Below are 27,328 nucleotides of genomic sequence, written 5' to 3'. Positions count from 1 at the left end.
TTTGGCAGGGAAAAGGACTAGGTATTTACCATTTTGGGTTGTCAGCCTAAAAACATTGCACATTCTGCTCTTGTGCTTCTATATTCTTTCGGTTGTTTGCCCAAAATGTAGGTATCTACACTGGTCCTTTAAAAATTAACAAAATATCACAATATCATATTGCCAAGGGCAAACAGGAAACATATCTTGATATAATAGTATTTTGAGTGTTGACATGAATCTGTCAAAGTGCTTTTCAAAATAGTAATATGTCATATAAGGGCTTCTCTACATGAGGCATTTATTGTGATCTTATAATCCCTTGCTCATACAAGTTAGTGGGGCCTTTTCATAAAATTATTCTCCAGAGCCTCTCCCTTCTTTTCCAGTCTGCTATTAAATGTTAAACTGCAACAAGCTAGAATAAAAGCCTTGTAAGAATTTACAAATCTGGTATATTGTTACTATACCACAGCACCACCTTATGATTGGTTGACAAAATATATAGAAAGACAGAGAAATACAAACCCCTGGAAAATTTCACATGTAAAGGAAACATTTCTCCCCCTTAAATGAAAACAGAGGAAGCCTCAGCAAAGCAGTGGAATAACCCTTCATGCAGAGAAGCCTTAAATATTTACACTGTGATTCTAAATATTTGTTCCAGTGAATCTGCCTACAAGTGTGCTACAGTAAACTGGGCTGCCAGTTCAGCTTACACTTACTGCATGCTTCATTCCATTGTAAGCCAAATAATGCAGTGTCAGATCATATGGCCACAGTTTAATCTTGGAGTGGAATCATCCGATTTTGCCCTCCCCACAGATTATTTTACTATGGTGGAAAACAGCTTCCTGTCTAACATGGTGGAAAACAACTTCCTGTTTTTTGGCGCCAGGCTAAGACCTTTTTATTTAAAACTTATTTTAAGTGTTAATTGATTGGCTATTTGTAGGATTTAAAAATTTTTTAAGCCGAGATGCACCAGGTTTTAATATTTTTATTGTATAATCTTTGTTTTTGTTGTAAGCCGCCCCGAGGCTTTGTTGCGATGGGGGCGGCATAAAAATGTTTTAAATAAATAAATAAATAACAGAACTTCAAATTAGTCACCCTTTCAGTCACAGCAATGTCATTTCATTTGAAATAACTCTGAAATATTTCTCTAGCTCTAACCAATGAAACAGAACAGTATGTATATTCCAAAGATGGGAGTTCAGAAATGTTTGCAGAATTTGATGCTGCATGATTATGAAACACTCTTTTGTTCTCAGAAGTTCATGATGGATATCTATAACTCTTTTTGTTGTGTAGATAAGGCTAGCCTTGTCTCACTAACTGCCATTTCAAAGGAGGATTCACAGTAGTTTGACTTTTGATCTGTGAGGCAACGAGCTCGACCACCTGCACAAGATACGAGCTGTTACTGAGCTTGCTTTGTACCATCTTATGAACACAGCAGGCATTTAAAACAAGAAACAAGTTGGTATGTGAAGGCACCAATTTACAGATCAAATGTTTAATAAAAATATGGCTTTTTAAATAGTTAAGCATGTAAAGTGCAAATATTGTCTGCAGATTATATATTCAACACATACCCAGAGGTCTCAGTCCTCCTACAGTGAGTATCTTAGTTTGAGAATATAAGTAAGTATTAAAGTAGAAAGAGAATGTAGAGCATGCATGGTATAGCTGCAGGGCTGGGGTTATAAACTATTGCTCAGGTATTCATTCTAAGAGATCCCTGCAGGACCAATTTGCTATTCATCAACATCATCATCCTCAATTTATGAGTCCATAGTTGAAGCTCTCAGAGTGGAACAGATAATATTAAGAGATAAAGCGAAGCAATGCTGAAAACATCAGTAACATGTGGAAAGATTTTTTAAAACTTTAAAAGCAATGGCAATATTTTAAATTAATTTCAAAAGATAAATATTCAAGGCAAAAGCTGCAAAATAATTTAAAATGCAGTATCAAATAGATTATTATTTTAACATTAAAATAAGCAGCATTTGACAAGCCTGGGAGAATACAAACCAAAGTGTCTTCATATTTTGGGGTGTGGTCCTTGGAGGTGGGGCAAGCAGAATGTATTTGCTTTCATCTACATATTGTGTGGTAGCTGATCTCAGAAGACGTTTATATGTGTTAGATTGCTGAACAGCGTACCAAGATTGTCTTAGAGCTCTCTTATGATTGTCTCAGAGCTCTGAAAATGTCAATTTTCTTCTTCCATATCCTGTGTGTATGCAAACAGCCGCTGAATGGAGGAGCACAGACACAGATGAATTCTCTAAGTAATTTTTGGGAATATTTTGCAGGCTAAAATAACATTAGTTCCTTCTAACCTCTCAAATAGTGGATTCCTAGCATACTTTACGATTCAACTGGAAACTATCTTATTGGCACAGAAAAATCCTATGTCTTAAAAAGCAACAAGGAACATGCAGCAAACTGATTGGCCTGTATCTCTGATAACTACTATAAATTACCCATTCTTTTAAGATTATTGATGCAACTAGGAACAATAGACGATCTAAAAAGAGTTAGTTTCCTTACTTTTCTGTTTTTAAAATTATGTCTAAGCCTACTCATATTTAAGGCCATGCTGAACAATTTCAGGAATGTGAGTCCTGAAGTCCTGTCATCTATTAAAGATATTTACATCTCTTTATGCCATCTTGTATGTGCCTAGCCATCTGGTTATGTATCTTCTCTTGGCTCCAGCTATTTTGCACATGAAGACTTAAGTGCATCCTGGAAGATGCTGGCAGCAGTCCACTATTGTCTACAAATGATAATAACATAGTTACAATATGAACAAGCGATGTTTGGACACTATAATTTGTTCAAAAGTTACTAAATGAAACTATCTGTCAGAAATCATTGACAATGACCAAGGTTTTTGACATCTGAAGAAATGTTCATGTTGGGCACTCACCTAGGTGAGATTATGTGAGACTAGTCTACCTTGATGATTAGTTGTTTGTAAATTAACTTCAGAGCATACACAGAGCACAAAGTTTGCAAATGCCGATTAGCTGCTTTGATGGTCACTGACAGAAAGATGGGATACAAATATTGAAGTAAACAAAGTGAGATGAAAATGAGGCATGTCTTCGACAAAAGCAGTTTTTTAAATTAATCACTATGTGAAACTTTAGATATAGAGGTTAAGACCATTGCATTTGTTCGCTCCAGGAGAAGTACAAAATAAATTTAATTTTGAGCATTAGCTAATTTGGCCTCTTAAGGTTAGTCTATGACACTATTTGTTGGGAGAAGCATTTTGACCATTTTACTTTAGTACCTCATCATGTAGCATAATTCCACAAGGCATTGTGGAAGAGAAATGGCAGCGATTAGCAGGGCACTGCTGAAAAAACATAACCCTAACCCTTCAGAATGAGAACAAATATAGTTTATATAATCCAGCATCCTTTGTGACAATAAAACACTGGTAGCAAGATCAAGAAAAGGTTTAAAGTGGGGTTCATCTGAATTTCACCCCTGAAGTCCTACCCCAGTTTAGAAACTAAAAAGAACTGACTTTCTCTCAAACCTATTTTCAGATTAGTCTTAAATCAGTCATCTGTTTGTTTGCCAAACCTTATGTGAACAGACCAAAATACAATTTCTGAAATGGTAGAGACATAGATGAACATTTTAATCACATCTATCTAAATCTGGATATATTATAGGCCTCTTTCCATTACAGCTAACAAAATATCATAAAAATAACATAAAATTCACTGCTGATTCAGTCTGGCACAACTTAATGGAGGTGCTGCAATTGCAATGACTGTGGAAACTCTTTACTAACTATTGAACAAATTCATCCATTTCTTGGTCATACTGCAACTATTTGTACCACTTCTTTGTTGGCCTGAGATCAACAGCTGTATGAACCATACAGCTGTTCTTTGGGGCATAGATTTCAACTTTGGTATATTCCCATGTATTTTGACATGTTGAGGATAAAAGCTACAATCTTGAAGGCTCTAGCATTTTAATGATACTAAGCATGTCTCAATGAACAGTGCAACACAGGGGTTAGATTATATTGAACCCCATATGATGTATCACATTTTTTGTACATGTTGTATGAATGAACTAGTACAGGGAAGCATCCACTGGGATCCTGCTTTTTTTGTAGGAGCATAACTGTGATTTGGTTAATGGTATTTCCAGCTGTACAGATGGTCAAGGTTGATGGACAAGGACAAATAATTCCAGATGATATAGAAGGGAAAATAATAAAGCAAGTACATGTGAATTCTAAAAGAACAGTGTAGAAACTGCTGATTAAGAGATGTACTTAGATCATAATCATATCCACAGAAAAACAAAACTTTAGATAGAAACCTAACATGCTCTCCAAACAAAGATTGGGTTTCATTCATTGCCAAAAACATAATCTGAATTCAGTATAATTACTACACAACTTTTTCCATTTATTTTTAAAAATCTAATGTTAAGTGTTGGATTCAGAGAAATGGGGATGAAGTTCTACTGGGGCCAAGGAGTATTCTTTTTTCCCATTGCAGTCTCCTGCACACCCTCCCTCATTTCTTTTAAGGATCAGGACTTTCTAGAACAGCATGGGATGTCTCCAGGGGCTGCACTGGCAGCCTTCACAGGAGCCATCTCATGAGAACAAAAGTACCTTTCTGGTTCTGCAAGGTGTCTTCAGAACCAAAATCAGAACCAATTTACAATTGTGCCTTTCAGAATTAGAATTACTACACTCTATATGAGTTACTATACCACTATATGATGCAAAAAGCATAGTAAAAACAGGCACAGAAATGTCTATGACATCAATATAGAGGACCAGTTAAAGCCTACTATGACCTGTTTACAATTCAGCATGTGTACCAAAGATTTGTCTAATAAAATTTTACTTGCCCGGTGGCCAGATATGGGGGCTAGCTTAGCCTCCCTTGTCAAGGATCTCCTGAGCCTGGAAGCAACCACAATGAAACCTGAAGACATGCTTAACATGTGTACCTATGTTTAACCATGTATAATCAATGGATGAAGCAAACACACTTTGGAAACAAATATATTTATCAGAGCACCATGACTCTCAATGAAGTTTAAATGTGTTCTCAGACCTGGCTATACTGCCATGAAATATATGGAATCATCTTTAAATACATTTACAAATTCTGCCTGTTCTCTACATTAAAAGTGGGGATAAAGTGATCTGTTGCACTTAAAACTGGTTCTTATTTCACAAAATAATATCTTCCTTAATATAGAAGAGATTATTATCCAGTTAAGTAGGGAATATGGAACCTGGTATATAAGGTGCATTTTAAAAGAAATTCTTCCTGTTAAATGCAATTGATATACCCCTGTATCCCCAGGATAACTGTATTCTTTTATTTGAACTTTCTCAAAGCTTTGCTTGTTTTCTACTTGGAATGCCTAATAATGAAGCATGTTTACCCTTAGGAATTGAGCTGACATTACATTTAAGTCTTCCAGATGTTTTGTCCATCACTTCAGAAAAAAACAGGCTACCCACTGAAAAGGGGAAACATATTTTATTTTCCTAATTACACTTTCTAATTCTCCTAATTACAATGCCAATATTCAACAATTATTCAAGCTGAAAAAGTTCCACTCATTTTGGTGGCTGACATCTCTTATTTTGATGCCTTTTCCTTTATAATGTTCTTATTTTACCATATCTTAATGGATACAGTGCACCAGAACTCTTTTCATGGTACATAAAATTTGCACTAAGCACATTATGACATTTCTGAATTCATGTGCAATCCCATTTACAATATATTTTAGGCTACTTATTGGAAGTATAAATTATATTGTGTGGGTGGAGAAAGGAGAAGATAAGTATAAGTGAGAACATGGTTATTGGAAGCCTGAACAGGAATGGAACTCATGAATTGCTGGGAATAACACAAGAGAAGGAATTTGACCAACTAGGCTGCTGGATAAAGAAGGCTTTATTCTTGCATATATTAGTGGTTGTCATGAAGGTGTTGGCAAATCACCCAATCTATCAACAGAGTGTTGAGCGTATATGGCCCTATTTTCATCAACTAGAGCTCCAGCTCCTCTTCTGGTTAAAATTAAATTGGAAAAGGGGCCTTTTGATAGAGGCAGATGCATTCACCAGTCTCCAAACACCTCATGCATAACTGTTTTCAAGATGAAAATTATTGAAGTTATTAAGAAGGTGGGATGCTATACTATGGGGAAACATTCCTCGGTAGAGAGTGCTGTTGTTTTTCCTTGGGCTCTTCAACATCTTGCAAAAAACAAAACAAAAACAAAACAGCCCTTAATAGGACAAAACAGTGAGTGTATCCAAATATACAAGAGTATATACTTCATAAAATATTTAGTTTTACTTTATCTGCTACTTAGAAGCTAACAAAAGATACGATACTCAATTGTTTTTGTGACTATTAAATAGACATTTGATGGGTGGGGCTTGAGAATATATTCCTTCAATAGGGCACTGCATTTTCTGTCAGTCTTTCTTAACTGCAGATGAAGTTGGAGTTTGAAGAAAATATTTAAATGTGATGTTAGCATTATGCATAACCCAGCAGAATTGTATTGAATTATGGGAGAAATTTGTAAATCTTGCTGAGTACTTAGGTGCATTTTGGTAATATGTCAAAGTTTTGATTATATAACTGTGAATGAAGAGAAAGCTCTCAGTGTGTTATAGTGGTTAGAGTGTTGGAATGGGATTCAGGAGATGGGTGTTCTGTCCCTGCTTGGCTATGCGGTTCAGTGGGTGATTTTGGGACAGTCACTGACTCAGACTAACATACCTCAGAAGATTATTGTGAAGATAAAATGGAGGAGAGTATGTACACTGCCATGGAGGAGAGGATGAATACAAATATTAGCACATAAATGAATCAATATTGCTCCCAAGCACCTAAAAGCTGTTCAATTTATTTTACCAATTTACTTCTTTAGGAAAGTATGATAATAACAACAATGAAAATGCCTATATAGTAATAGCTGCCAGGCCTTATAACCTATGGAGTATAGAGATTCCTCTGTTATATGGCAAAGATCCCCCTGTAGCCACTCTGTGGACCTGGCTGAAAGCAGGCTTCAGAAATAAGATCATCATTCTGAGACCCTCAGTACGGAAAGTAAATTGTCAAATTCTAATGTGATTCTTCCACTATCAACTTCCACCAAAAACAAACAAAACTGCTTTTAAACACAATTCTTTCTAAACTCCTGTCTTGTCAGTTCCAGAGTGGGTAGTGGGGGACAAGAGAAACAAGTAACTTATCAGAGATGGGATTTCAGGACAGAAGCCGGCTCCCAAGCAAAGATTATTAAACTGGCAATTAGTTAGAAACTTACAGCAGAATCTAATTTTCTTTACCAAGATGCTAAACATGTGCTTGCAAAGTATATCAGCAAATTCAACATCCAACAAGGAACTTTTTGTCCCCTTCAACATAGTGACTTTATACATAATTGGACAAATGCTTTCCCCTTAAGCGCAAAGCTACATAGGATCCCGAAGCAAGCAGCATCGGGAAAGACCCAACCACCACTTCCTGGCAATTATGACTGTCTAGCAACTGTGCCTGATCTAAATATTTGTTGGAAGTTCTTTGTTACCAAAAAACAAAAACCCCTTACGGGTGGATTTTCAGGTGAAAAAAACTAATAAGTACACATCTGAAATTGCTGACTCTCAAAAACTGCTACAGAGCTTTGTCCTTATGTATATAAAACATATTTAAATTACTTCATGAATTTACCTGTTTAAGACAGGATAATTTCCCCTGCATATTACCAGGCAGTTTCTTCACAATATAAACCATTTCAGCACAAGGACAGAAACATGCAAATCTGTATAACTTTCAGCAATGCATTCATTTTCAGGAATGAAAGTTGCTCTTGCCCCTGTATCCTTATAGGTAAATCTGTCTATGTGGGGGTCTCTTTTGTACAGAAAAAGGAAATTAAATGCCTTGTTTAAAATACAAAAAAGATGTAAAAACCCTACACAACTAACTACATAATCCATTTGTCTGAGAACAGGGCTCCATGAATATTTCACAAAGGTCACATTTTTCATTTGGCTTATGGAACACTTATAAACCAGGAGTCCTAACTATGACTCTCTAGTACAGAACAATGTCAAAGGTTAGAGTGTGTTTTTCTTTTGCCCTCACTAAATTACTTGCAAATGTATTCAAACACAATATGAGAACATATTTTATTTTACTGAAAATAACAGACTGCACTTGCCTGAAAGAAAAGCTGAGGTTCATCAAGCATAAACATGGGGAAAAATACATTGGTTTAGAAACCCATAAATCCTTATTTGAATCTGCCAACCTGAAAGTGAAGTAAAGCCCGAAAAAACTATTTTTCTTAAATGCTATGTCTGATTAAGCCATACTATTAAGTGACAGCTGAACTTTAACATTAATATGATATTATTTAAATAACTGTATGACTTTTTTTACACTAAAAATGATGAATGATTTTTGGACAGCTCAATTGACATAAAGCAAGAAAACCCTTTAATGAGATTTGACAAAATGGAGACATATGCAGAATATTCGTTACAGCTCATGTCGCAGGGCTCTTCCTGGGGAGGATATAGGTTTGCCCATGGAGTTTTTTTATTATTATTTTGATTGTCTACAGGCGCTGAACCATCTCTTTCAATTGCTGCTTCCTTTCTCCACGGATTTTGAATTTAGCTTGTGTCATTTACATATTACTCTTAATCAGAGAATTTTGTATGCTACGGTTCAGAGTCTGAATTGTGAGAAGTTTATGAATTGGAAGCAAGGGTGCCGTTATCTCAACCTTTGTCAGCTGAATATACAAGTAAGTAAAAAACAAAACAAACCCCAGGTATTTTCATGAAAAGATTAAGGTCTGATATATATCTTAAATCACTTTGTGTGCAGCTATCACCACATGGCAAACTGCTCATGTGCAGTAACTCACCTTATGCATCAAGCAATTTTCTCCATGTCACCACATAACCTTTGCCCGTTAGCAACAGCATGGAAACAACTGGCTGAACTTTGTGGTAGGCAGCTGCACACAAATTACGTGCAACGTGAGGAGGGCTAAAATGGCCTCTGAAGGATAGCAGTAGCATGTTCTGGTCCTTGAAAAGTTATTATGCACTTAAGAGTAACATTAATTTGTTTGTGAACAGTTTTCAAGGATGGGCAAACATATTTATTAAAGTGTTTTAAACCATACTTAATTTCACAGATATTTCAAGAAGAGTCCTGAAAATTCAAAATTCTATCTTTAGATTGGACATTTAGAGTTTGGACAGCCTTACGAAGAAGCCAAGTAATATATACATCCTCTGAAGTCTTACACAAACTTGGTGAAATAGAATGGCACACTTTTTTAAAGCAAGTCAAATATGATGTTTATGGATAATTAGCCAAACTATGTCATTAAGTAAAGTTATGAGGCAAACGTGTGTACATTTAACTGTGATTGGTTTATTTTTTTATATTTTCCAAGCAGAACAGAAATCATGTTTATGAGGAATTTTGCGATGTACCACCCCCATTGCAGGTTAACAATGAGTTTGGATGATAAAGCATTTAACACAAAGCCTTACTTAGATGTTTGCTAGATCTAACACTAATGATGTCAAATATGCTCAGCAGTAAACAGTTCACAGAAAACTCTTTCGGAGCCTAGGGTTTTTCAGGTCCTGGATGTTGGTAGTCAGGATACGAATTTGCATGGTAAGAAGTCAAGGCTGACATTTCACAGGACAAACCCAGTTATGTCCAGTCAGATAGATTCATATTTCATGTAAGAAGCAGATATAATTACTTTTCAGAGACATCCATACCAAGTATGAAGTAGAAATGTAGCATGCAGTTTTAGATGCAGTAAATGTGTTTTGGGGACTAGAGACTTATTGGCTGTTTCAGTGTTTATTCAGGGCATGCATTTTCATGTTTATAAAGCAATTCTCCATAATTTAAGGTGTTTAGTGCTGTGCATGTGCCAGGTAAAGCATGAATCAGGCCACTCATGTTGGACTCAAGACTAGGACAAATTTTAATTTAATTACAATATTTATATCCCATCCTTTACAAAACATCCCGAGATGGCTTAAAACATCCCAGGACGGCTTACTATCCAGAGGTAAGTCTGCCTAACAGATAAGTGGCTTATAGGACCATTAAACATACTCTAATTTCTTGGATCACAGATATTTATTTCTGAACTGACAAGGGCAGTCTGTACTTTATTTCTACAACAGTACTGTTTCCTGACAGATTAATTCAAGGTTGTGTTGTGTTTCACCTTAAGCCATTATTTTCGTCACTAGTTGCCTTAAATCTGGATTCTGGCATTTTACTTCATCCCTGTCTTGCTGTCTTTTTTACCTTCCAGCACACTTCCCAGCTTGACTGAGCAGTGTCTGAATAATTCCTGGCTAAAGGGACTGCTTAATTTTTCTCTTCATTGATACTTTGATAGTTTGCCAAGGGTTCCAACCACGTATCTCAGGTAAATGAATCCTTCTTTGTCTTATGCATTGAAAATATTCTTGCCTCAGTTCATATGTATCTCTAATCTTTTGTTCATATCTTTCATGGTATTTGAATATTCACACATGGAACTACAACTATTCTTGATGGGAATTTCTGTTTTAAAATGGTATTCACGCAGTTTTTCTCTCACAAAAACTTCTTGAGTAATGGGGGAAAATGAAAAGTTGGAAATTATCCTCATGAATATTTTTTCACAGCATAATAATTTATAAAACAATGACAGACAGCACATATACAGGAAGCTCTGTTCAAAATTACCCAGGAAATTAGACAATTTCTGTGGTTCCTGCATTTTGTGTGTATGTTAAAAAAATGAAGGAAACATGCATATAAGGGTTTGTTCTCCACTCAGGTTGCATATATATGCTTGCTGGATCTTCATATGGCATAATGGACCTCTATCCTTCAGTACATTCAGGCACTGTATCAGGTCATTATGGCAAATAGAAAATGTATATACTTCATATATTCCAATGCACCCTGCCTCTTATTGCTCAGTGAGAGAGTTCAAAACTTGTGTTCCTTGATCTAGTGGAGTATGGAGGGCAAGTGCTTGGGAGGTCTGTACCCACGTGATACATTCTGCTAACAGCAGAAATCCTGAGTGGGAGCTGCTAAAAGAAACTGCTGCCATTATCTGCAGGCACTGCACCAGCATGGGGAGAAAGCTAAAAACTGTATTTAACTTGCAATCTATATATGAAAGAAAGAAAAAGAAATAGAGGGTTCCCTACCTTGCCCTTACCTTCGTAACATTCCTGTAAGGATCCTTGAACTCTTGCCCAAATTTGCATCTGTTTCCCTGAGCTGTAAAGAAAAAAGTATTGTAAGCTTGCAAATGGCCTAAAACATAAAATATTTATATCTAAAAACAAAACAAAACAAATATGTATTGCCTATTATGGTGTGTTATATTATGGTTCTTTGCAGTTTAAAGTGGATATAGGATGGAGGGTCTATCTCCTCTGGGAAAAGCATTTCAGTTTCTCCTTCAACATGGCTGTTACATTTTCTTTTATACACCCTGCAAGGTATCAGATTAAGATAATTTTTTGACCTAGCAGGGGGAAAACAGAAAGAAAATGAATTCCAGGTTGCTAGAATGGTACTGGAAAAACAAATTAGATACAAAATTTTAAAATCAGAAAAATAGTGTAAGGAAAAACCACAGCAAAAATAAAAGAGAAAATATAAAAAGTTCCTAGAAAGGGATGGCAAACAGAGACCCTTCAGAATAATTAGGGGTCCAAGAGAAATTAAATAACACACATTTATAAAGGTATAGATTTTATAATGCAAATGACTCATCTTCAGACTTCTCATGACTATTTTAGAGCTTTTCTAGATGAGACGTTTATTATATGCTTGTGCTTCCTTACTCATGGTGGTTTATGGGTTCTTCAGACAACATCATGATCTTCCAATTTATCTTTTTCCCCAGATCACTTTCCTGATACTTTTTAGGATGGGAAAATGTAGTATTAGAGTGAGGAAAACAGTTTTTTCTGCATTTGAGCTAGTCCACTATAGCACAGCTCCACCTAGAGGTTTGTCATTATATGCTTCCAAAATGTCCTGTCTGACAGCCATGCTCAGCTCCTATAAACTGCAATATGTGATTTCTTTTATGGAATCAATCTATCTCATAGTTGATCTTCCTCTTCTTCTGCCTTCAACTCTCCCTAGCATTATTGCCTCCTCCAGTAAATCTTGCCTTCTCGTGGTGTGCCTAAAGTACAGCAGCTCCAGTTTCATTAATTTTGCTTCAAGGGATCTGGCTTGATTTGATCTAGTACCTACTTGTTTGTTTAGAGGTGAAGTAATGGAAAACAGAAAAGGAAAAGGTCTATGTAGTGCTCAGATCTCAATGCTGTGACAAAACAAAAAGTAGATACTGCAGTTAGCAATCTCATCTAGAAAAAGCCTTACTCTGTGTGTGAATCCCTTCACATTTTTCAGTAAGCAATCAAAGCAGCAGTGGATGTGTCAAAACATGAATCAGCAAAAAAAGCTAAATTAATGAGCATATACTATGAGCAGGTTTTCAGCCTCAGAACCTGTTTTTAGTGCCAGGTACTCACAACAGAAAATATGATATGACATAGTAGTAGTAGTAATAGTAGTAGTAGTAATAATAATAATAGTTGCTGTGGGCTCTGGCATTTCTCTGAACACTGATTAACAAGTAGTATCCATTATTTTCCTGTTTGGAATTGGGCAGGACATCCAGTTTAGACTTTCTGGCATTAAGAAAGTATTAGTGCCAGCACCATTACTGAATTTAATCACTGATGATTGTAGTTCATAGGCCAGAATATATATTTAAAAAAAAAACAACAGACAAAAGAAAATCGTAATTTTCAAAGAGTTGATTCTGCCTGAACAAGTAATAATCTCATAATATAATAAACTTCAGACTACTGATGATTCAGGAGAGGAAAAAGTTGAAATCTATGTAAGATACCAGGGAATGAAAGCTTCGGATGACCAAATAACAAATTATTGTTCTATTACCAATACACCACAGTGTTCTAGAAGGTTAGGGTTCACCTTTATCCTAAGTGAGATACTGATTAATAGATCTGACAATGATCTGGTGAGTGACTGGTAGGGTTGCTAAGCCTTTACTGCATAGCAACAGGAAGATAGTGAGCTATGATTTTTTTGTGAACCACTCTTCCACCGGCCTGGTTGTTGAAACTCCACCCCTGTTTTACTCTGTGTTCCTAATGAATTTATACTCCGAGGTGTTTGAACAGGGTGTATGAAATGTAAGCTCATTGCAAAGTATTTTGTCAGTCTGTTCTTCCTTTATATCGGATTATTGTTGATGACAGGAAAGATCACCTTGGACAAACTACCCCAAAACTTGCCCACAATTAAGAGTTTGAAAAAACTGAAGTTATCCTTCCAAACAATCTCCCCCACAATCTCTTCCTGTGCCTATACAAACTAATAGAGTGAAACCAGTCCTCAGCAGGGGGGTCCCACCATTGCCCTGGCAGGTCCCTTTTCCCATCTCCATATGGAAGCCAGTATAGTGAAGCTAATTCATCAGCTTGTACAAGATGGAAGAAGAAAACGCTGCAGGAATGAAGCCTTATTTTTTTTTTTTTTGTTAAGAGGTATTGAAATATGAACTAGGGAAGCTTTTGTTTTTTCAAGCTTCCTTCTTTTTGAGGTGAGCTTTAATGAGTACCTGAAGTTTTTTTTGTTTTGTTTCCCCCCCTAAGTCTAACAAAAAACAATTTCACCAACAGCATTTCTAATTATTGTTTATTAAATTTTAGCTGATTTGTTATTATAGCAAAAATGTTCATTGATTTGGCCAGTTTTCAGGTAAATAGAAGGTGACCTATACTGAGTCACAGCCCTAGTCTATCTGGCTCAGCATTGTCAAAATTGGTAGGAAGTGAATGTCCAAGATTTCCAAGGAGTCTTTCAAAGTCTTTCAAAGCCCTACCTCTAGACTGAATGTGCGATCTTTAGCAGAAATCAACTGAGCAACTGTATAAATATTTTTAAAGCAGCTTTTCTCTTATTTTGTAAGCTCATTGCTATAGGTGTGGATTCAGAATGTTTCATAGTAAATCTAGGTATTTCCAGATAAAAGAGCTTGGAAAGACCAGTATATGAAACCTTAGATATGAACTTCAATTTTTATGAATGAATGCCATCTTGCTGTGTAAATAAAATATATGAAAATATATGAAACAATTCCACTTCTATCAGCTTTGCAGAAAGAATAGTGCTAGTCACTTGCAAATTTAACATTAAGAGGGATAATGAACTAGCTATGCTGTACAGTGGTGAGAGTGCTGGACTAGGACTCAAGAAATCCGGGTTCTAGTCCCCATTTAAGCATGAAACTCAGTGGGCAAGTCTGGGCCAGTCACTGACTCTCATACTAATCTACTTCACAGAGTTGTTGTGAAGATAAAATAGACAGGAGAAGGACTATATAAACTGCCTTGGGAACCTCACAAGAGGGGAAAAAAGCTAGGCTATGAATGCAATGTATAGTAATTAAATGAATAAATTGCTCCATATAGCACTTCAAACAAATAGAACTTACTCTTTCTCGAGCACGCTGAATCTTCTCTCTGTCATGGCTGAGGTTTTCCAATATGTCTTGACCAATTTGTTCTGCATGGAAACAAAAAAGAAAAATAAGAAACCCCTCAAAATTGTGAAAAATAGAGAATACCATTGCCAAGTGCAAAATCTAACTAATATATTACCAAAGTCTTCACTGAAATATCTCCAATATACCCTGAATTTGGAAATGTTAAGCAAGAATTGTTTGAAAATGTCATAAAGTTGGAAAAACTAGCCATCAACAAGAACTTGAAAATGCTTGCAGAACCAAAAGCAAAACTGAAAAACAGGGGAAAATACTAATTGTATGGATTAACTTACAATTATAAGTTAAGTTATAGTCTTCTGCATGTTTTGATCCACAATTGTCATCATATTTAGCCAGCATAGGAATAATAAAGAATGAAAGAAGTTGTATCTCACAACTGTATTAGAAGGACCAAAAGCATCCTGCGTAAGAGTTCTGTGCAAACACAGGGGTTTTTTAGCTCCCTTTTCTGGCAGCAAGCCCTATTCCTGAAAAGCTTCTATGAATTCTGGGTCTTCATCACATAAAGGGAACTGCCCTTAATGTAGCACCCATAGGACAGGGCTGCATAACCTCTTGCCCTCATGCCTAATATATCCCATGGTACCTCCTGGTAGTCCTCCAGGGAGGAAGACTGAGGTCAGCAGTAAGGATGTAGACAATGGGTTATACTGGAATGGTCCTGGCACAAGCCTAGTAGTATTCAACAGTGCTGGGATTCATGCAAAATGGGTGGGATTTATCCTGCACTGGAAAGGGTAGCTTTTAGCTACATAAGTAATGCCACCCAAAGCTTGTCTATAAGACATATTAAAACCAAAACTGAGCTCTTGGAGGCTCATGATTAACTTGAGAACAGGAGGGAAATTTCAGTGGATTTCTAAAATTCTACTTATAAATTTTTGCTGCTGGTACTTACCTTGAACTTTCAGGATAAGGCTAGAAATTTGAATTGACTTTTCACGCCAAAGCCATAAAATCTCATGTGTGCATAATACAAACTTATTTTTTAAAAGGCCAAAATTGTTAAAAAAAGAAAGAAAGTGCTCTTAAAGAAAAAAAGACTGATAATAAATGTAGCCAAGTTCAACCAGTGCTTTGCAGGGCCTTCAAAAATGGAAAGTGGGCAGGGTTACAAGTCACAATGGGCTCATTGTGAATTGGACTCATTGTGAATTCTTCTCACTCTCCTTCCTCATCAGTCCAGCCAGCTCTGGCATCTGTCTCAGTGTCCTTTGTGCTGAACCTATTTGGTCTCTCCATCTCAGCTCTGATTGCTATCCTATTGTTCATTGCGGGTTTTGTTTTGCTTTCAAAGTCTCAAAAAAGGCAATTGGGCTCATTTTTTTCTAGTCCATAAAAACTATGATTTTGGGGTTGTAACTTTTAAAGTTCTTATCATTAGTAGTTCTCTTGCAAGTGTTCGAATATGGGTGTCCAATATGTGTAGTCTTGACTGGTCAATTTCCTTCTCTGTTTTGGCTGTCAAAGAGAGCAATGAAAAGAATAGGTATACTGCATAAAGGCTAATTTGTACATAGTTGCCAGAATGAATATCCTGGTTGTCCGTGGAACAGCATCAGTAAATGGAGAAATGCAGTGAAATATGTACATCCACTGGGTGTGGGGGGCGGATATCAACCCTTTAGCAATAGAAAAATGTACGTAAGTTTTATGGCTGAGCAGTAAACAGAGGGGGAAGTTTCATACCTGCATTAACTACTCCATTAACTACTCCATTACTACTCCAAACTTCTACATTAATTTCCAGTCCTTAATTTGTAAAAATTTTCCCTCCACTTCCAATCCATTGATTTTGCAAATATTTCTGTAAACACACAAAACTGTCAAGGAACCTTAGTAACTTAGTAACCTTAAATAAGGCCTCTCAAAAAGATCAACAAAAGAGGGGAGCAAATATCTCTTTTGCACCTCTACAGTAACTGCTTTGAAACAGGTACAACACAGAATCAATATCTCCCCTTTCTGAAGGAGCTGGAGACTCAGGACTCTGAGAAAACAACAGTTTTTAAGATCATCACATTAACAATTGGGAGATATTGTCTTCCAACCCTTTTTGTGAACCTTCATCACTTCCTCCTTTACAGATGCTTTTCAATTGACAGCTAGGCAAATGGTCACTGGCAAGTGTGCACAATACACAAAGTAGACTATATGCAGTCTCATATCGTCAATCTGTTACCTATTGCACTTTGCAACTCCCTTTGACAGCAGAAACAGACTAAATTGGACCAACAAGATTGTAAATTAATATTTTTGTTAAGTGTGTATTTTTGAAAGACCATCACTACTAACAAAATAATAAATGTATGAGCCCAATTGCACATTTTTGAGGCACCAAAAATAATTTTAAAAGCCAAGGAATAAGTTAAAATACTGTCAAAGTGCTATTTTGGCACAGGTGGAAGGGAAGTCACTACTTAAATCACAAAGACAAGTGGCAGTGCAGCCAATCACAGCAAACTAGGATAAAATCATGGATGATACAACAACCCATCATGGACAAACACAACCATGAAACTAGCAATAGGTTCTTGGGGTTGCTCGTTTGTGAAAAATATGCCACCCTGTCAAAACTGCACCAGATTCAGATGACAAGCCACTGTAGCTGGCTATCCATGGTGAACTGTGTCACACAAACCAACTCACTTTGTAATTGGCAACTTCTAATGGCCAAGCTATCAAGACTACAGTGCATTAATACTAACCAAGACTGGAATGCTGTCAACCTTGACAAAGTTCTTCTCTTATTGCCAGATTTCAATAAATAATGGAAGGAAAACATGTCAGTTGAAATATCAAAAAAAAAATTTTTTTTTGATATGATACTTAGGGGCGATACTTTCAGCTATGAGCTAAAATAGCTGCATTGCCTCCTAACCCATATACAGAAATAACTAGAAGGCTCAAAAACTTTTACTGCTGACACCTTTTTGGATCCTATATTGAAAGATAAATTGACACTAAAATAGCTACTTCTGGCCAGACTATCATCAACATAAACTATTCTCAGTTGTGCTATTAAAATCAGTGGCTCTTCTGAACCTCCCATCAAATTAATAGCATTATAACATGCATATGCAGGACAGTATTGGAGCTGTATGCAGGTTACACTCCCTGCACAAAGGAGAGCTAATGTTCCCAGAAGACTAGAAATGAGTGGAAACACTTATCTGTGGATCAGGACAGGTGAGCAGAGTTCCCTTATGTGAGGTCTGCTGGTCTGTCCCATTCCAGAAACTAATGCTTCCAGAAGCACAAAATCTTTGTTGCACAAGCTGAGGTTCTTTCTTGCAGAGGAGAACAGGTGTAACAAAACACCGTGCTAGATAATTCCCATTGCACATACATGTGCTTGGACCCATATTAGCAATTTAGTTCATGCAACAGGCCTTCTCTCTGCTGCAGCCATTAGAAAAACCACTGTAGAGGATTACTTTGGAACAGTAGCAGTGCACAGGAGCTGCAGTAGCAGGAGAAATCAGCAGGCCCTTGCCTCCTATTTCAGTAGTTATTTTCACTCATGCAAGTAGACTTTGAGAATGAAACCATGATGTTCTAGAACTTTGGGGCTCAATGGACAAAAATTATGAGAAGCATTTAAATACAATTATCCATTGTTGAGTGTTCTTTTTTAAGTTTCCAGTGCTATCAAAGTATTCAGTATGGAAAACTCGCATGAAGCATTAAAGCTGATATATTTACATGGAATTACAGCATAACGACAAGGTTTGTGATGTTGCTACGGTAGCTGCTCACACTACTTTACAAAGCACAGTACTCTGTTTTAATGTCTATCAGAGAGCAGCCCTATATTAGTGGGCTTCCCAGGTCCACATCTGATTTAAAGATAAAAGATTAAAAAAAAAAAAAAAAAGGAAGCCCAGGGACTTTGATGTTACCCACCAAAAGTTAGAATTTTGACAGGAAACAGTGGTCACCCAATCGCAGGCCTTGCATTCCCCACTACTGTGATACGTAGTTCTTTCTTTCTTTCTTGATTTATAACCTGCCTGTCTCCTTACATAGAACTTAAAGCGTCTTATATTACTCTCCCCCTACTGCTCTCAATCTTATTCCCACAACAGCGAACCTGTGAGGTAGGTTGGGCTGATAATCTGTAACTGACTCAAAGTCACCCAGTTGTCTCCTTGGCTGAGTGGGAACTAGAACACAGATCTCTTGCCTCCCAGTCCTGTGCTCTTGACCACTACACCACACTGGCTTTTTATTTACATAGCAGTAGTTATATTTCCATTTTTAACTACACATGTAAATCAGCACATGTACATTCTAGGCAAATCTGTTTCCCCTTTTTCTGGTGATGCATTTTGTCTTTTTGCAGATGCATAAGCAGCCATGCTAAAAGTTGCATGAACAGAGCCTTCACTATGCTCTTATCCTCTAGCATTCGAGGGTACTTTTTAATTCCCTTAATTCCACTTATTTATTTATTTATTTATAGCATTTGTATGCCATCCTATCGCATAGCCTTGGGATGGCTTACATAAATAAAAATAAAACATAATACAGATAAAAATCCAGATCCACCCTGGCTACATATTAAAACCTATAAACTGATATTAAAAGTTATTAAAATATCATTGAAATAAAACGGACTTAGCCTGGCGCCGAAAATCAAATAATGATGGCACCAGGCGGACATCTCTGGGGAGTGCATTCCATAGGCGGGGCGCCACCGCAGAGAAGGCCCTACTTTGCCTCCTAATGTCTTTCACAGAGTGTTCCCGGAGGAGGACCTCTGCTGCCGATCTCAGGGGGCGGGAGGGCAAATACTTCTTTCAGCTTCTGAAATAGTTCAAGAATTTAGTTTAAGTAGTTTAAAGAATGTTCTACTATTTACTTTGGGAAAGATTTTCAGAATGCACAGTGAGGAGGACCTCCAGATTTAGAACTTAGGTAGGTCAACATTCGGAGACCTCCTTAAGGCATATACCAGTGTTTATAACTGAAATATTTGAACAGTGAAAAGTCCCCTTCTTATTACAGCACATACTGGTTTTGAAACCCCATGGTTCAAAAGTAGCTTTTCATGAACACGATGACATCCTGTTAACCTTCCCACACACAAACCTCCCAGCAGACTGGGTATATGACATATTTAGCAAGTCCCAGACTTACCTGATAAACTCTTTGAAGCAAGATTTTTTTCTTTAATTAAATGTACATATTCATCATGACAGAGCCCTAAAACATTTCTCAATTCAGAAGAGTGATAAAATTGACCCACACTGTTCAGAACTGCAAAAGGCAGACATCATTCTATTTTAATACAATGCATAAACTATCTAGAATCACAAACTGGAAATATTTTTACACTGCAAGTATAATTTATGTGCTGCCTGACAAAAGGCATGAACATTAAACAGACAAAATATCTCATTCTTAAGTTATGCTGCTATGAAATTATAACACACCACCAAGTGTAAATTCATCATTCAGTCTAAGCCTTAAAGGGACAATAAAAGAAGCTTCTTGAAATCCAGATTTACTTTGTTTTCATGTCATTAGATTTGTCTAGAGAATAGTGTGATACTTGGCTGGTTTAGTTGTCATGCTAACTGGTAGTTTAGCATGGAAGGACAAGCTGCAGCAAGCCTCCATCTTGCAAACTCCATCTCCTTCTCTATGTAGAGCTCTGACAAGAAATTCAGAAACATTTGATTCCAGTTTAGATTAACCACAGCTTGTCACGTCTGAAACTGGGCAAACTGTGTTTTATTCTATCTATGATTAGATTAAGCAAGATCACTTCAACCTTCTATGTACAAAGCTGGCTTGTTTCAACTAATTCTAGTTAGTTCAACAGAATTTAGATTTTGGAGAACATGTTGAACTGTGAGTTCATCTAAAACAGATGCAGAAGTTTCTGTTCTCCTCCACATAGCTCTGCTGGTGGAGGAGGGGGTCTTGTATGAACCTGAATCTTGCAGAGGTTGGTTCTTGTAAAACTAAGCCAGTGGGAGCTTAATAATTGATAGCATTTGCTCTTGTGGCACAGCAATAGCATTTATGATATAACAGAACAGTATGTCTTTGAATCATTAGGATCTGGTTTAGGTATAGCAAAATACTCAAGCTACCCTCTATAGTAAGCTACAATGTGTGGAGTGGAGAAATAAATTATTGTTTTGCATTACCTAGACACAAAGTTAATGGCTATACTTATGCCTCTATGTATTTTAGTAGATAACAAACCAGACATTATCTTTAGCTTCACAGTTCTATGATATACAAAACCTCACTGAAGGAAGTTAAAATTAGTGACTTTAAGAACCGCAAATCTATTGTTAGACAATAATTTATTCAAACTAGCCTAAAAGATATTAAAAATTGTTCAAGCTTTGAAATTCTCCAGAACTATTTGTCAGGCTAAGTGATACAAAGGAGACAGACACACCAAAAAGTACACCAATTAGGGCATACATGAGGTACCTATAGTTTAACTCAGCTGCAAGATGGCATCTATACTCCAGCCCCATGGTCACATGTCTGCCCTACTCTCTCCTCATTTCCTGCCTTTTTACCATCTAGCCTGAGGAAGACTTCTTGAAAACATAAAAGTTTACACACTCTTTTGTGGCATTTTGGTTAGTCTAAATAGAGTTATTTTGGCCTCTGTCTCTCTCTCTTTCACACACACACACACACAGAGAGAGAGAGAGAGAGAGAGAGAGAGCGAGAGAGCGAGCGAGCGAGCGCGCAACACAGCTATCTTTGTTTTTTAAGAACCTAGAAACCAAGCATCTGGAATCTGTAAAACAATGAGCACATTGGTGACAGATTAGAAGGGTGGAGGTAAAAGAGGGAGTGGTGCTTTAAGGAAAAGGCAGATGCTGTACAAGGTAGTATGTGGGGCTGCAGGGTTGGTTTGAGCTTTTGCTCTGTTTATTCCCCCCTTAAAAGGAACAGAGTGCTAGGGTTAGGGGTAGGGTTGCTTTCTGACTGGTGACTGTAGAGATGAGGAACAGAGGAGGAGGAGGAGGAACACCTTTGTCACCAGACAACAAAAGAAGAAAGGAGAGGATATCATTGCAGACCTTGTGACTGCTCCTTAGAGGATTTACATGCTTTGTCTTCTCTGGTTCACTGCTGAAACTAAGCAGGTGTTAGACTTTTGTCTGTGTTGGCATAGTTCTTTGTTAGCTATGGCGAGGGGTGCAGGGTGGGGAAATAAAATCTGTCTGGACACTGTTGTTTGTTGTTGTTGTTGTTGTTGTTGTTGTTGTTGTTACATTTCTATACTATCCATAGCTGCAGCTCTCTGAGCAGTTTACAACAAGGTGTAAACACAATAAAATATGACAAAGTACATCAAAGAATTTCAGAAAAAGACCAGTCTATTGTGAAAGCCGGATGCAGCACAATTCCTAATAGATTTTCTCAGAAGTAAGCTCTGCTGAGTTTAATGGGTTTTATTTTAAGGAAAATGTTACACCTTTCATTTCTCTGTTCCTTACTACACAATGCAATGCTACATATATTTATCTATTCAAACATAGTTTTCATGGAACTTCCTTGGTGCCTAGAGATTTCACTCTTAGGTAGCAATCCAAAGGCCTTTAGCATGGAAACCAGTGCCACGATTTGTTGTGGATCCATCTTCCCAAACTGAATCAAAGAAAAACATATTCAGAAAAGGGAAATTTCTTTACTGAACATTTATGCTGTCATATAGGCGTTGGGGGGAGACAAACATGCACACTGCAGCAAGAACAGAAGAACATGAGAAACATCTAAAGAGACCAAACACTGTAGTGAGGCATGACAATGTTGTCATTGCAAAGAGGAGGAGGAAATTCATGCAGCCAGGATGGATAGAGACATAGTGTGGAAGCCTGAAAATGTGCATTTGCAGGGTGACTGGAAAGTATCTGTATGGAAAGAAGGAGCAACTACCAGTGGGACATTCGGCAGTAAAGACTTGATGTGACAGACCAAAAAAAAAAAAGGTTTATTGCACTGGTGTTCCCTCTTTCAAAGCCCCTTTCAGTGGGTCACATGTTCTGAGCCTGTGTGATGAGCATTCAATAGTTAACTAAAGTCAGTTCTTAAAAGTTTTAGAACAGGAGCCCCCAGTCTTTCTGAACCTGTGTGCTCATTTGGGAATTTTAGGAGCATACCACCACAAAATGCTTAATCAGTGGATTGCTGCTTTCACATCAATTTGTTGCATTTATGGAACTTAGAATGAGCCTTGTTCAACAAAAAAAGTTTATGATTGCCTTTTGGCAGACACCAAAACATGTGTTTTATAAGGGATGGTTTATTTCAGCTACGTACTGGTGATACAATACAACTAATGCTTATTTTACACAACGTTTTCGCACTGTTGAGTAGTTGCTTCTGGGGGCAGGGACAAGGTAAATTATTATACAAAACTAAGTTCTAAGTTTTGTACTTAGAACAGTCTTTAATATTCCCTTTATTTCCTGCTTCATGGAGATTAACAAATGGGTGGCGTAAATAGATTCTCTGCACTAAGACAGCTACAATATTATAAGGATAAATGTTCACATCCTATAATGCAATGGATTAAGGATCTTAACAACATTTTAAATAGGTTGCATACAGACACAACCTTTAAATGGATATTTATTAGGATATCTGGTGTGCTTTTGTTGAAAATTACATGTAATTTCCAGAAAGGTGAAATTCATATATATTTAATGCTTTAGTTATATATACAAATCCATGTATATATATTTAAAAATGAACGTTACAGTGCCCATAGGAACGCCTTCCTAGGCACCAGTACTGGTTCCTTTAGGTGCCACAGGAATTCCCAGATTAAAACATTTATGGGGTCAGAACACATAGTTTCTAAAGGAACATTAATCCTTGGAATGCCTTTTCAGAAACTGTCCGGCAACAGTACAATCCTATATATGCCTACACAAAAATACCTCCAGGAAATTGAAAGAGGACTACAAATTGAAACTGCTTTCCTGTATGTATTTATAAGGTATTCTGTACCCCAAATATTCCAAAAGTGAATATATAAGTTACATTGGAGACATGTCATATTTAGAATTGGATTGTTTTTGTGCAGTTAAGCAGTTTTTGCAAGCTGCCTTGGGACAGTTTTGCTCTGAAAGACACGATTTAGAAGTCCTTTAACTCATATAGAGGAGAGTGAATGAATGAAAGTAAATGACTAGAAATGGGGGTAACGAAATGAAGGGGAATTAAGCTGGGGAGCAGGATTTTAATGGGAAATTAATTAGGGCTAAATAAATAATTAATACATGGAAATAATTTTGGGTGATCTTGAAGTAGGACATACACTGAATAATTTATCTCCTTAAGAATTTATTTGGTGTAATTTTTTGTTGGGAAACTGGCTTGCACTCTGCAAAATTTTAATTCTAGCATTTATTTCAAATTTGCAGCTTAGAATATAAATTAGCATATGCGAAATCTGATCCTCCTTTTCAGTGATACCTAAGTGGTCACTATAGCTGACAAGGCTATTAGCATCAAGGTATGGGACTAGTTAAAAACATTCTTGGAAGCCCCTTTATGCCGTCGGTATCAAGGGATATGGAAGAAGCATATTTTATTTTTATTTATTAATTACATACTGCAGAGTTATTTCAGCTGCACCAACAGTTAGCTTATCTAAAACTTTTTCTGAACTTCCTTCCTTTATCTCCAACCCTATGAAGTCTACATATTTCCAAAGGGACTTCACTGCGAGAGGTTTGACTTAGAAATCCAAAATACAAAAAAATTAACTTTAGAAAGGCAAGCATCCTGTTTTGTTTCATGCTGTAGAAAGAGCTTTTTCACAACAGACACACACACACATATTCATGTAAAATGGGAAAGGACAACATGTTTACTGTTGGACATACATGCATACGAAAAATAAAAGAGAATAAGGAAATATTGAGAATAAGGAAATAAAACAAGGTATTTTAATGACTGCATTGGATAAATGTTGGTGATTCTGATTACTCATTTGAAATGGCAAAGAGAGCTGCATTGAAAACAATACTTTTAAGAGAATATGCTAACTTTTCTTAAGACAAGAGGACCTAAAAAAACACAGGTTAACTGATCAGAAACCTAGGAGCTGGCTTCAATGCCACTCATTCTTTGAATATGAATTAGCACTGGGTAATCACAGCATATTTATGAGGCCTTTTGCCTGGTCCTCCTCTCCTGTGAATGCTGTATTATTCATTGCATGTGCCCTGACCTCAACGCGCTCCTGTTCTGACAAATCATACTTGATTAAGACAAATCTTTATTAGTTAGCTAGTCAACTTCCCCATTTATCATTTGCAAATCCCATTCTCCTTTTTGGATACAGTAGAAGTGACTGAGACCATTTTTCTCCTGTATAAAAACAAAATGCTTGTTAGAGCCAATAAGTGCAAATAGAAGAGTAGGAATCAGTAATAGATGATAAAACATCAATTTAATGGGTATAAATTACAAACACTGCAAAGCCAACAGAACAGCATGTTTCTGGTGGCCTGAGAAAAATGATAATTAGCCAATCCTTTCACTAGCTTCAATTTCCCCCTTCCAGAATAAACTCTTGCTTGAAAACAAAGTGCCACATATAAAAAATGTATTGCAAAGTTGCAGACATGGAGTTCTATGGTTAAAAAAGAGAGTGAACAAAATGGGGAAGACTGCTGTGTAGAGAGTGTTCAAGGCTCTTAGCAAAAAATAAAATTAAAAAATAAAAACCCTTTTAAAAGTAGAAACATAAAAGAAAATCAGTTCAAAAGTATTCATGAGCCTTCAGCACTGTATGAAAATGTAATACTTCCTTAAAATGTGGTTTTAAAACCTTTAAAAAATAAAAGTCAACATGATTTTTTTTTCCAGAAGTGAATTTAAAATAAGGTGTGTGTGTTTGTGGGGGGTGGGCTAGTTTGATACTCAAGATTTATATTTAGACCTGATTGTGATTTTCTTTGTTAGGTTTATTTATTTCAAACTTTTCTTGGCTGTCTTTCATAGCAGGAGTTGGTATAAAACAATAAAATTCACATAACAGACACATTAATAAAAACAGCACAGCAAGGACACTCACATAATAAAAACCATTGCAGTAATAAAAACAGTAAAAGCAACAAGAATAGGAAACACTCTAAAAATATGAACATAAGTATAAAAATAAAACTTAGCACATACAACTGCAACAATAGCCCAGTCCTGTAAAAATGATCCAGGGAAGCCCAGAATAAATTTTCTGGGCCTTCCTAAAATCTGCAGTAAATCCCCAAAAGGAACTTATTCCAGAGGTTTGGGGTCATTGAGGAAAAGGTCCTGTCTTTCGCAGTTGCCACCTAACTCCTCTCACAGGTTGGCAAAGCACCTCTCTTAAGTTCAGGCAGTCTAATATGGGTGAAGATGGTCTTTCCAGTAATTTGATTTCAAACCATTGAACATAGTATCTAAAGCAAGAGAAACACACTAGTAGCCTGTGCAGTTGGCACAGTATGGGCATTATATGTGATCAAATAACCTTGCCTCCATCAACACTTGGGTAGCCACATATTTTTTCTGAACTATCTTCAAAAGTAGTCCCACACACAAAACATTACACTAACTCAGCCTGGACATGACTTGTGCATAGATAACTGAGGTCAGATCTCCAAATGGAGCTACAGCCACAGCTAGTAAAATGCACTTCTGGAACTGCAGCAACTTGGCTTTCCCAGTTAAACAGAGTCCAGACTACAAACTTGGCCTATTAAGGGAAGTGCAACCCTATCCAAGACCAGTTGTAAAGATTGCTTTAGTCCTAGTCCTACATTCTTAAGCACCACACCACACTGTTTACTCTCTTCCATTCCCAAACAGCCCCCAGATGCTGGTGCACAAGTTTAACAGGCTCTCTTAGATGTGTCGATGGAAATGAGAGGCAGTGCTAATAATACTTCTGCCCAGACCTCCAGATTACTTCACCCTGAGATTTAATGTACATGTTAAAAGCACAAGGGACTGGAGGTAACCTTGCAACAACCCATCAACTAAGTGGCCATGGAGGTGGAACAGCGGTCCTGTAGCACCACCTTCTGAGACTGCTCTACCAGGGGGAGTTGGAACCGTGTCTTCTGTGCCCAGCCCAGATAAATTATCCAAACGTATACTATGGTCAATAGTATTGAAAGCCACTGTTCCACTGTTTCACTCATTTTTCACTTGAATCAATGACTATTCATATAGGTACTACTTAGCAGTATTATCAGCTCAAGTACTTAATTATATAACACTGAAAATAAGCAGAGACTCATTGGCAAATGTTCTGTACCAACTTAAACACTTAGTTGCCATAATTTAATTCAGTGGCTTCTTCATGGAAAGACTGGTAGTGATCATCATCATGTCCTTCCAGGTTTCTTTTCTCTGAGTGTAAAATGCTAGTCTCTGGAAGATGAATTGAAGAGGCAGGCTAAGATAGTCGCAACAGCAACTACATCAAGACCAACTAATACACCTGTCAGGAACCTCCTGCAAAATTATGCCAACAATAGCTTATCTTTAAGTGCCATTTGGGCAGCAAAACACAACTTAGAATTTAGAAAAATAAAATGTGCATAATAGTCTAAAGTGAATGGATTGAAGCCAAATTTTCTTA

The 27,328-nt window shown here is 36.9% G+C and overlaps 1 protein-coding gene across 11 annotated transcripts in view; it reads right to left on the bottom strand.

The window, feature by feature from the left end:
* The window catches only part of VTI1A (vesicle transport through interaction with t-SNAREs 1A), a 324,632-nt gene that overhangs the window by 128,753 nt on the left and 168,551 nt on the right, over nt 1-27,328 (bottom strand). For 8 of the 11 annotated variants that reach the window (XR_006415551.1, XM_044438812.1, XM_044438805.1 and 5 more), the window contains exons 6-7: nt 14,632-14,702; nt 11,302-11,363 (exon numbers count right to left, since the gene is read on the bottom strand). Coding sequence is in view for 10 of the 11 variants with exons in the window: in XM_044438812.1 (XP_044294747.1) it covers nt 11,302-11,363; nt 14,632-14,702 (133 nt within the window). In the remaining variant the exon portion in view is untranslated. The other 3 variants (XM_044438834.1, XM_044438869.1, XM_044438887.1) reach the window with 3 other exon arrangements.

The sequence above is a fragment of the Varanus komodoensis genome, unplaced genomic scaffold (genome assembly GCF_004798865.1).
Source record: "Varanus komodoensis strain SLA01 unplaced genomic scaffold, ASM479886v1 scaffold1, whole genome shotgun sequence".
NCBI classification, from domain to species: domain Eukaryota; kingdom Metazoa; phylum Chordata; class Lepidosauria; order Squamata; family Varanidae; genus Varanus; species Varanus komodoensis.
This window is presented reverse-complemented; position numbering and strand designations above follow the sequence as displayed.